The 11,365-nt window shown below is 58.5% G+C and overlaps 1 protein-coding gene across 2 annotated transcripts; it reads left to right on the forward strand.

Annotated features, from left to right (window-relative positions):
- Window positions 1-2,647: 2,647 nt before the first annotated feature.
- NOSIP (nitric oxide synthase interacting protein) lies at window positions 2,648-11,075 on the forward strand. 2 transcript variants are annotated; one of them, XM_034072392.1, is made up of 8 exons: window positions 2,648-2,777; window positions 3,928-4,033; window positions 4,933-5,014; window positions 5,908-5,989; window positions 6,315-6,397; window positions 7,376-7,569; window positions 9,914-10,022; window positions 10,968-11,075. In XM_034072392.1, exons 1-8 carry the CDS (start codon window positions 2,708-2,710, stop codon window positions 11,037-11,039), a joined length of 798 nt encoding a protein of 265 aa, XP_033928283.1. In that variant the 5' UTR covers window positions 2,648-2,707; the 3' UTR covers window positions 11,040-11,075. The 2 variants fall into 2 exon arrangements, with proteins under 2 accessions (XP_033928283.1, XP_033928284.1); XM_034072393.1 differs by having other exon boundaries at window positions 7,376-7,509.
- The last annotated feature ends 290 nt before the right edge of the window (window positions 11,076-11,365 follow it).

Genomic DNA, 11,365 nt, shown 5'->3' on the forward strand with positions numbered 1-11,365 from the left:
CCGGGGGGGGGGGGAGGGGGGGGCGGGGCCGTCGGTTCCGGTTGTACCGGACGGGGGGGGGGGGAGGGGGGGGAGGCGGCGGCCGCGGGATGGGGAGGGGGGGGGGGGGGGAAGCGCTCACGGGGCGGCCATGTTGGATGGGGCCGCGCGCCGCTTCCGCCCACAATGCAACGCGGCGGGGAAAGGGGCGGGGCGGAGGGGGTGGGGGGGGAGAGGAGGGGGCGGAGCCAAAGGGGAGGGGGAAGGGGAGGAGCCAATGAGGTGGAGGGAGAGAGGGAGTGGGCGGGGCTAGGAGGTGGCGGGAGAGCGAGGGGGCGGGGCTATGGGGCAGGGAAAGGGGCGGGGCTAAGGATGTGGCGGGAGCGCGGGAGTGGGAGGGGCCAATGGGAGGGCGGGGCCAATGGGGAGGAGGGGGCGGGAAAGGGGCGGGGCTAATGGGAGGGAAGGGGCGTGGCCTAGCGAGGTGGGCGGGGCCGGAGCGCGAAGGGGGCGGGGCTTTGGGGCTGGGTCGGCCCCCTTGGGAATGGGGATAATGGGGGGGGGGCTGGGGATGATGGGAGGAAATGGGATGTACTGGGGGGAATTGGGATGTACTGGGGGAACTGGGATATACTGGGAGGATTTGGGGTGTACTGGGATGTACTGGGAGGAACTGGGATGTACTGGAAGGAATTGGGGTGTATTGGGATGAACTGGGAAGAACTGGGATGTAGTGAGAGGAATTGAGATGTACTGGGATGTACTGGGGGGAATTGGGATGTACTGGAACCGGGATGTACTAGGATGTACTGGGGGGAACTGGGATGTATTGGGAGGAACTGGGATGTACTGGAAGGAATTGGGGTGTATTGGGATGAACTGGGAAGAACTGGGATGTACTGAGAGGAATTGAGATGTACTGGGATGTACTGGTAGGAACTGGGATGTACTGGGAGGAACTGGGATGTACTGGAACTGGGATGTACTGGGATGTACTGGGAGGAACTGGGATGTACTGGTAGGAACTGGGATGTACTGGGATGTACTGGGAGGAACTGGGATGTACTAGGATGTACTGGGATGTACTGGGATGAACTGGTCCCAGTAGGGACGAGCAAACACCGGGAACCACCCGGACCTTTACGTCTGCTGCACCCGGCGACGCCTCAAGGGAACTTCCGGTTGGAGGAGGGGCCGGTCCCCTTTCAGCGTCGCACTTCCGGTAGGAGCTCGGTTCCGGTAGCGGCACTCGGGCTTCCGGCGCGGCCGGGGACGGAGGTGTCGGGTCCGGCTCCGACCGAGGCTCATCCGGTACCGGCCGAAGCTCATCCGGTACCGACCGAAGCTCATCCGGTACCGACCGAAGCTCATCCGGTACCGACCGAAGCTCATCCGGTACCGACCGAACCTCATCCGGTACCGACCGAAGCTCATCCGGTACCGGCCGAAGCTCATCCGGTACCGGCCGAACCTCATCCGGTACCGACCGAAGCTCATCCGGTACCGACCGAAGCTCATCCGGTACCGGCCGGAACCTTCGGGACCCCCCTGAGCTCATCCGGGACCCCTCGAACCCTATTCGGGAGCCTCCGGTACCGTTTGAACCCCATCCGGTAACGTCCGGGGCCGTTCGGGACCGTTCGGGCCCCCCCCAGCCCCATTCGGGACCCCTCGAACCCATCCGGGACCGTTCGGGACCCCCCCAGGCCCATCCGGGGCCTTCGGGACCCCCCAAACCCCTTCGGGATCCCCTCCAGCCCCTTTCGGGCCCCTTCGAGACGCTCCGAACTCCTTCGGTACCTTCCGGGACCCCCCCGAACCCCTTCGGGAGCCTTCGGGAGTGTTCGGGGCCCTTCGGTACCTCCCGAACCCCATTCGGGACCCCTCGAATCCCTTCGGGACCCCCCAGCCCTATCCGGGACCTTCGGGACCCCCCTGACCCCTTCGGCCCCTCCGAAGCCCCTCGGTACCGTTCGGAACCGCTCGGAACCGTTCGGGTCCGTTCGGAACCATTCGGGACCCCCCTAACCCCATTCGGGCCCTTTCGGCTCCCTCCGAACCCTTTTGACCCCCTCTCTCCCCCCCAGGTCCGTTCGGGTCCGTTCGGGTCCATTCGGGTCCGTTCGGAGCCGCTCGGGTCCGTTCGGAACCGTTCGGGTCCATTCGGAACCGTTCGGGTCCGTTCGGTTCCATTCGGGTCCGTTCGGTTCCATTCGGGTCCGTTCGGGTGCGTTCGGGTCCGTTCGGGTCCATTCGGGTCCGTTCGGAACCGCTCGGGTCCGTTCGGGTCCGTTCGGGTCCATTCGGGTCCGTTCGGAACCGCTCGGGTCCGTTCGGGTGCGTTCGGGTCCGTTCGGGTCCATTCGGGTCCATTCGGGTCCGCTCGGAACCGTTCGGGTGCGTTCGGAACCACTCGGGTCCGTTCGGAGCCGCTCGGGTCCATTCGGGTGCGTTCGGGTCCATTCGGGTCCGTTCGGGTCCGTTCGGGTCCGTTCGGGTCCGTTCGGGTCCATTCGGGTGCGTTCGGGTCCATTCGGGTCCGTTCGGGTCCGTTCGGGTCCGTTCGGAGCCGCTCGGGTCCATTCGGGTGCGTTCGGGTCCGTTCGGGTCCGTTCGGGTCCGTTCGGGTCCGTTCGGGTCCGTTCGGGTCCGTTCGTGTCCGTTCGGAACCGTTCGGGTCCGCTCGGGTCCGTTCGGGTCCGCTCGGCAGCGCCCCCCCGAGGCCGCCATGACCAGGCACGGCAAGAACTGCACGGCCGGAGCCGTGTACACCTACCATGAGAAGAGGAAGGACACGGGTGAGATGGGGGGTATAGGGGATATAGGGGGTATATATAGGGGGTATATAGGGGGGTAAATAGGGGGTATATAGGGGTAAATGGGTATAGGGGGGTATATGGGGGGATATAGAGAGTATGAGGGGGTATATAGAGGATATAGGGGGGTATAGTGGGTATGTAGAGGGGTATATAGGGAGGTATATAGAGGGTATAGGGGGGTATACAGGGGGGTATATAGTGGTATAGGGGGATATAGGTGGTATATAGAGGATATAGGAGAGTATATATGGGGTATACAGGTTGTACATAGAGTGTATATAGAGGAATGTATAGGGGGTGCATAGAGGATATAGGGGGTGTTAAGGGGGGATATATGGGCATGTATAGGGGGTATATAGGGGGTGTAGGGGGATATATAGGGTGTACAGGGGGTATGTAAGAGGTATAGGGGATATAGAGGGTATAGTGGGGTATATAAGCACAATAGAGCATATATGAGGGATGTAGCAGGTATATAGAGGGTATATAGGGGATATATAGCGGTATATAGAAGGTACGGCAGGTATACAGGGAGAATATAGGGTTTATAGGGCACATATAGTGTATATATGGAGGATATAGGGGGGTACATAGAAGGTATATAGGGGTACATAAGGGTACATAGGAGGTCTATGGAGGTACGTAGGGGGGTGTATGGGGTACATGGGGGTACATAGGGGGTGTATGGGGTACATAGGTGGTGTATGGGGTACACAGGGGTACATATGGGGTACATAGGGGGTACATGTGGGTACATATGGGGTGTATGGGGCTACATGGGGGTGCATAGGGGGTGTATGGGGTACATATGGGGTGTATGGGGTTCATGTGGGTACATATGGGGTACATATGGGGTGTATGGGGGTGCATAGTGGGTACATGGGGGTGCATAGGGGGTGTATGGGGGTGTATAGGGGATGTATGGGGTACATATGGGGTACCTAGGGGTGCATAGGAGGTACATGTGTGTACATAGGAGGTCTATGGGGGTACATAGGGGGTACATGTGGGTACATAGGGGGTACATGTGGGTACATAGGAGGTCTATGGGGGTACCTATGGGGTACATAGGGGTACATGTGGGTACATATGGGGTGCATGGGGTCTGATGGTGCTGCCCCCCCCGCAGCCGCCTCCGGTTACGGCACCCAGCGGCTGCGCATTGGCCGTGATGCTGTCAAGGACTTCGACTGTTGCTGCCTGTCCCTGCAGCCCTGCCGGGACCCTGTGGTCACGTGAGGCACCAAAACACCCCAAAACACCCCAAAATCACCCTGAAATCACCCTGAAACACCCCAAAATCACCTGAAATCAACCCAAAATACCCCAAAACACCCCAAAATCAACCCAAAACACCCCAAAATCACCTGAAATAGCCCAAAATCACCTGAAATCACCCCGAAATCACACGAAATCACCTGAAACACCCCAAAACCAACCCAAAATCACCTGAAACGCCCTAAAATCACCCCAAAATCACCCTGAAACACCCCAAAATCACCCAAAATCAACCCAAAATCAACCCAAAATACCCCAAACACCCCAAAATCACCTGAAATCAACCCAAAATCACCCCAAAACACCCCAAAATCACCCTGAAACACCCCAAAATGACCCAAAACTCCCCAAAATTACTTGAAACACCCCAAAAACACCCAAAATCATCCCGAAACACCCCAAAAACACCCGAAACACACCAAAATCACCTGAAATCACCCCAAAACACCTCAAAACACCCCAAAATCACCCTAAACACCCCAGAACTATCCCAAAATCAACCCAAAATCACCTGAAATCAACCCAAAATCACCCCCAAAATCACCCCCAAAACCCTCAAAATCATCCCAAAATCACCTGAAATCACTTGAAACACCCCAAAATCACCGGAAATCAACCCAAAATCACCCTGAAACACCCCAAAACAACCCCAAAAAACCCAAAATCACCCAAAATGACCCAAAATCACCCAAAATGACCCAAAATCACCCAAAAATCACCCCAAAAACGACTCAAAACCCCAACCCCCCCATCCCCCCCCCTCCCCCCCCATCCCCCCCCCTCCCCCCCCCAGTGACCCCCATGACCCCCCCCCCCCTCCCTTCCCCCAGTGACCCCCCCTGTGCCCCCCCCCCAGCCCCGATGGGTTCCTGTACGAGCGCGAGGCCATCGTGCAGTACCTGCTGCACCGCAAGGGGGAGCTGGCGAGGCAGAGGAAGGTAATGGGAGCCTATGGGAGCCTATGGGAGCCTATGGGGAGCCTATGGGAGCCTATGGGGAGCCTATGGGGAGCCTATGGGAGCCTATGGGAGCCTATGGGAGCCTATGGGGAGCCTATGGGGAGCCTATGGGAGCCTATGGGGAGCCTATGGGGAGCCTATGGGAGCCTATGGGGAGCCTATGGGGAGCCTATGGGGAGCCTATGGGAGCCTATGGGGAGCCTATGGGGAACCTATGGGGCACTTATGGGGCACTTGTGGGGCACTTGTGGGTCTCAGGGGGGCACTTATGGGGCACTTGTGGGGCACTTAATGGGCACTTATGGGTTTCGGGGGCACTTGTGGGGCACTTATGGGTCTCAGGGGGCACTTATGGGTCTCGGGGGGCATTTATGGGGCACTTGTGGGGCACTTGGGGGGCACTTATGGGGCACTTAATGGGCACTTATGGGTCTCAGGGGGTACTTATGGGGCACTTATGAGGCACTTATGGGTCCCAGGGACCACTTATGGGTCCCAGGCTGTCACTTATGGGGCACATATGGGTGCCATGGGGCACTTATGGGGCACGTTTAGGTCCCAAGGGTCACTTAGAGGGCACTTATGGGTCCCAAGGTGTTAGTTAGGGGTCCAGTAGCATCATACAGGGGTCACTTAGGGGTCCCAGTTGGTCACTTATGGGGCACATTTGGGTCCCAGAGGGCACTTAAGGGTCACTTATGGGTCTCAGGGATCACTTATGGGTCCCATGTTGTCACTTATGGGGCACATATGGGTCCCAGGGATCACTTATGGGTCCCAGTTGGTCACTTATGGGGCACTTATGGGTCCCAGGGGGTCACTCATGGGTCACAAGGGTCACTCAGGGGTCACTTATGGGGCACCCCCCCCAGGCCTATCGGCGGCAGCAGCAGCAAGAACGGGAGCAGCAGAAGCAGAAACAGAGCCCCCAGGCGGCCGGAGGGAGCACTGATGGTATGGGGGCTATGGGGCAGGCTATGGGGCAGGCTATGGGGCTGGGCTATGGGGCAGGGCTATGGGGCAGGCTATGAGGCAGAGCTATGGGGCAGGGCTATGGGGCTGGGCTGTGGGGCAGGCTATGGGGCTGGGCTATGGGGCAGGCTATGGGGCAGGCTATGGGGCAGGGCTATGGGGCAGGCTATGGGGCAGGCTATGGGGCAGGGCTATGGGGCTGAGCTATGGGGCTGGGCTATGGGGCTGGGCTGTGGAGCAGAGCTATGGGGCTGGGCTATGGGGCAGCCCCACAGCTCTGACACCCCCCTTACCCCTCCCCCCATAGATCCTGGCCCCTCCGGGACCCTCCCAAGCTTCTGGATCCCATCCTTGACCCCCGAGGCCGGAGCTGAGCGGCTGCGCAAGCCGGTGAGTGCCCCATAGCGTGGTGCCCCTGCCCCATAACCCCTCTATGGGGCAGCCCCATAACCCCTCTCTATGGGGCAGCCCCATAACCTCTCTCTATGGGCCAGCCCCATCGTCCCTCCCTATGGGGCAGCCCCATAACCCCTCCCTATGGGACACCCCCATAACCCCTCTCTATGGGGCAGCCCCATAACCCCTCCCTATGGGTCACCCCCATAACTCTCTCTATGGGGCAGCCCCATAACCCCTCCCTATGGGGCACCCCCATCACCCCCCACTATGGGTCACCCCCATAACCCCTCTCTATGGGTCACCCCCATAACCCCTCTCTATGGGTCACCCCCATAACCCCTCTCTATGGGCCACCCCCATAACCCCTCTCTATGGGTCACCCCCATAACCCCTCTCTATGGGGCAGCCCCATAACCTCTCTCTATGGGTCACCCCCATAACCCCTCTCTATGGGGCAGCCCCATAACCCCTCTCTATAGGGCACCCCCATAACCCCTCCCTATGGGTCAGCCCCATAATCTCTCTCTATGGGGCAGGAGGGGGGCGCTCTCTCTCTCTCTATGGGTCACCCCCATAACCCTTCTTTCTATGGGGCAGCCCCATAACCTCTCTCTATGGGGCAGGAAGGAGGCGCTCGCTCTCTATGGGGCAGCCCCATAACCCCTCTCTATGGGGCAGCCCCATAACCCCTCTCTATGGGGCAGCCCCATAACTCTCTCTATGGGGCAGCCCCATAACCCCTCTCTATGGGGCAGCCCCATAACTCTCTCTATGGGGCAGGAAGGGGGCGCTCGCTCTCTCTCTATGGGGCAGCCCCATAACCCCTCTCTATGGGGCAGCCCCATAACCCCTCTCTATGGGTCACCCCCATAACCCCTCTCTATGGGTCACCCCCATAACCCCTCTCTATGGGGCAGCCCCATAACCCCTCTCTATGGGTCACCCCCATAACCCCTCTCTATGGGGCAGGAGGGAGGCGCTCGCTGCCCCATGAGCGGCCGCCGCCTGCGCCTGCGGGACCTGACCCCCGTGCGCTTCGTGCCGGTGGAGCCAGGGCTGAGGCGCCAGCAGCTCCTGGCACTGCCACAGGGATCCCGGTACAGGTGTGCGGTGAGCGGAGACCCCCTGGGCAATGCCAGCCCCTGCGCCGTGCTGCGGCCATCGTGAGTCATGGGGACCTATAGACACCCTATAGAGACCATATAGACCATATAGAGACCCATAGGGACACCATAGAGACCCCATAGGGAACCATAGAGACACATAGAGACCCTATAGAGACCCCATAGGGATCCATAGAGACCCCATAGGGAATCATAGAGACACATAGAGACCCCATAGAGACCATATAGAGACCCTATAGAGACCCTATAGAGACCCCATAGAGACCATGTAGAGACCCTATAGAGACCCCATAGAGACCCTATAGGGACCATATAGAGACCCCATAGAGACCCTATAGAGACCCCATAGAGACCATATAGAGACCCCATAGAGACCCTCTAGAGACCCATAGAGACCTTATAGAGACCCTATAGGGAGCCATATAGAGACCCATAGGGACCATATAGAGACACATAGAGACCCCATAGAGACCCTATAGAGACCCCATAGAGACCCCATAGAGACCATATAGAGACCCTATAGAGACCCCATAGAGACCCTATAGAGACCCCATAGAGACCCTATAGAGACCCCATAGAGACCTCATAGAGACCCCATAGAGACCCTATAGAGACCCCATAGAGACGCCATAGAGACCCTATAGAGACCCCATAGAGACCATATAGAGACCCCATAGAGACCATATAGAGACCCCATAGAGACCCTATAGAGACCCTATAGAGACCCCATAGAGACCCCATAGAGACCCTATAGAGACCCTATAGAGACCCTATAGAGACCCTATAGAGACCATATAGAGACCCTATAGAGACCCCATAGAGACACATAAAGACTGATAGGGAACCCATAGAGACACATAGAGACCCTATAGAGACCCCATAGGGAACCCATAGAGACACATAGAGACCCCATAGGGAACCAGAGAGACTCCATAGGGAACTCATAGGGAACCATAGGGACACCATAGAGACACATAGAGACTGATAGGGAACCATAGGGAACAATAGGGAACCCATAGGAACACCATAGAGACCCCATAGGGAACCATAGAAACCCATAGAGACCCCATAGGGAACCAGGGAGACCATAGAGACTCCATAGGGACCTCATAGAGACCATAGAGAGTCCATAGAGACCATAGGGAACCATAGGGAACCATAGAGACTCCATAGTGACCTCATAAGGGACCCATAGACACTACAGCAACCCATAGAGACCATAGAACACTATAGAACCCCATAAGTAGTGTAGAGACCCACAGAGACCCATAACTGAGCCCTGGGACCCATAAGTGACCCCTAAGTGATGCCTGGGACCCCCAAGTGCCCCTGTGGGACCCATAACAGACCCCTGGGCCCCCCAAGTTCCCCCCATAGGACCCCCAAGTCCCCCCCATAGGACCCCAAACTGACCCCATAGGACCCCCAAGTGACCCCATAGGACCCCCAAGTTCCCCCTATAGGACCCCAAACTGACCCCATAGGACCCCAAACTGACCCCATAGGACCCCCAAGTGGCCCCATAGGACCCCCAAGTGACCCCATAGGACCCCCAAGTTCCCCCTATAGGACCCCAAACTGACCCCATAGGACCCCAAACTGACCCCATAGGACCCCCAAGTTCCCCCCATAGGACCCCAAGTGACCCCATAAGACCCCCAAGTGAACCCATAGGACCCCAAACTGACCCCATAGGACCCCAAACTGACCCCATAGGACCCCCAAGTGACCCCATAGGACCCCCAAGTGACCCCATAGGACCCCAAACTGACCCCATAGGACCCCCAAGTTCCCCCATAGGACCCCCAAGTCCCCCCCATAGGACCCCAAACTGACCCCATAGGACCCCCAAGTTCCCCCCATAGGACCCCAAACTGACCCCATAGGACCCCCAAGTTCCCCCTATAGGACCCCAAGTGACCCCATAGGACCCCAGACTGACCCCATAGGACCCCTAAGTGACCCCCATAGGACCCCCAAGTCCCCCCTATAGGACCCCTAACTGACCCCATAGGACCCCCAAGTGGCCCCCATAGGACCCCAAACTGACCCCATAGGACCCCCAAGTTCCCCCCATAGGACCCCAATCTGACCCCATAGGACCCCCAAGTGACCCCCATAGGACCCCAAACTGACCCCATAGGACCCCCAAGTGACCCCATAGGACCCCCAAGTTCCCCCTATAGGACCCCAAACTGACCCCATAGGACCCCAAACTGACCCCATAGGACCCCCAAGTTCCCCCTATAGGACCCCAAACTGACCCCATAGGACCCCCAAGTCCCCCCTATAGGACCCCAAACTGACCCCATAGGACCCCAAACTGACCCCATAGGACCCCTAAGTGACCCCCAGGTGACCCTGACCCCCATGTGTGGGGCAGGGGGTCAGTGGTGACACTGGAGTGTGTGGAGAGGCTGATCCGGAAGGAGATGAAGGATCCGGTGACAGGAGAGGCCCTAAGTGAAGGAGACATCATCGTCCTACAGAGGGTGTGTGGGGTCAATGGGGGTTAATGGGGGTTAATGGGGGTTAGTGGGAGTCAGTGGGGTCAATGGGGCTCAATGGGAAGCAGTGGGGTCAATGGTGTCAATGGGGCTCAGTTGAGTTCAAGGGGAGTCAGTGGGGTTCAATGGGGTGCAATGCGGCTCAATGGGAGGCAATGGGGTCAATGGGAGGCAATGGGATCAATGGGGGTTAATGGGGGTCAATGGGAGGCAATGGGGTCAATGGGAGTCAATGGGGTCAATGGGGCTCAATGGGGATCAATGGGAGGCAATGGGGATCAATGGGGATCAATGGGAGGCAATGGGGATCAATGGGAGGCAATGGGGTGCAATGGGGGTCAATGGGGCTCAATGGGGTCAATGGAGATCAATGGGAGGCAATGGGGATCAATGGGAGGCAATGGGGGCTCAGTGGGAGGCAATGGGGTCAATGGGAAGCAATGGGGTGCAGTGGGTTTCAATGGGGGTCAGTGGGGCTCAATGGGAGGCAAAGGGATAAATGGGAATCAATGGGATGCAATGGGGACCAATGGGGGTCAATGGGGCTCAATGGGAGGCAATGGGGTCAATGGGGTTCAATGGGGATCAATGGGAGGCAATGGGGATCAAGGAGAGGCAATGGGGATCAATGGGTGGCAGTGGGGGTCAATGGGCTCAATGGGGCTCAGTTGAGTTCAAGGGGAGTCAATGGGGGTCAGTGGGAGGCAAAGGGATAAATGGGAATCAATGGGATGCAATGGGGATCAATGGGGCTCAGTGGGGTTGAATGGAGATCAATGGGAGTCAGTGGGGTCAATGGGGCTCAATGGGAAGCCATGGGGATCAATGAGATACGATGCGGCTCAATGGGGGTCAATGGGGCTCCACAGGAGGGGTCTGTGGGTTTTGGGGCCCCCCCTCACCCCCATTTCCCTTCCCCCCCCATTCCAGGGTGGAACCGGATTCGCCGGCTCCGGGATCTGTTTGGAAGCACAGAAATCCCGACCCGTGATGCAGGCATAGGGGGGACCCCAAAACCCCCCATTGACCCCCAAGTGCCCCCCAAGTCCTCCCATTGCCCCCCAAGTCCTCCCATTGCCCCCCAAGTCATCCCCATTGCCCCCCAAGTGCCCCCCAAGTCCTCCCCATTGCCCCCCAAGTCCTCCCATTGCCCCCCAAGTCATCCCCATTGCCCCTCAAGTCATCCCCATTGCCCCCCAAATCATCCCCATTGCCCCCCAAGTGTCCCCCATTGCCCCCCAAGTCATCCCCATTGCCCCCCAAGTCCCCCCTATTGCCCCCCAAGTCAACCCCATTGCCCCCCAAGTCCTCCCCATTGCCCCCCACGT

This window comes from Melopsittacus undulatus, chromosome 27, assembly GCF_012275295.1.
Source record: "Melopsittacus undulatus isolate bMelUnd1 chromosome 27, bMelUnd1.mat.Z, whole genome shotgun sequence".
In the NCBI taxonomy this organism is placed as follows: Eukaryota; Metazoa; Chordata; class Aves; order Psittaciformes; family Psittaculidae; genus Melopsittacus; species Melopsittacus undulatus.

What these genes read in the sequence shown, in the direction of transcription:
- NOSIP (XM_034072392.1), top strand. Translation starts at nt 2,708, where the DNA reads ATGACCAGGCACGGCAAGAACTGCACGGCCGGAGCCGTGTACACCTAC. An exon ending in TGCCGGGACCCTGTGGTCAC is followed by an intron (nt 4,034 to 4,932) that starts GTGAGGCACCAA and finishes CCCCCCCCCCAG; the next exon opens with CCCCGATGGGTTCCTGTACG. An exon ending in TGCGCCGTGCTGCGGCCATC is followed by an intron (nt 7,570 to 9,913) that starts GTGAGTCATGGG and finishes TGTGTGGGGCAG; the next exon opens with GGGGTCAGTGGTGACACTGG.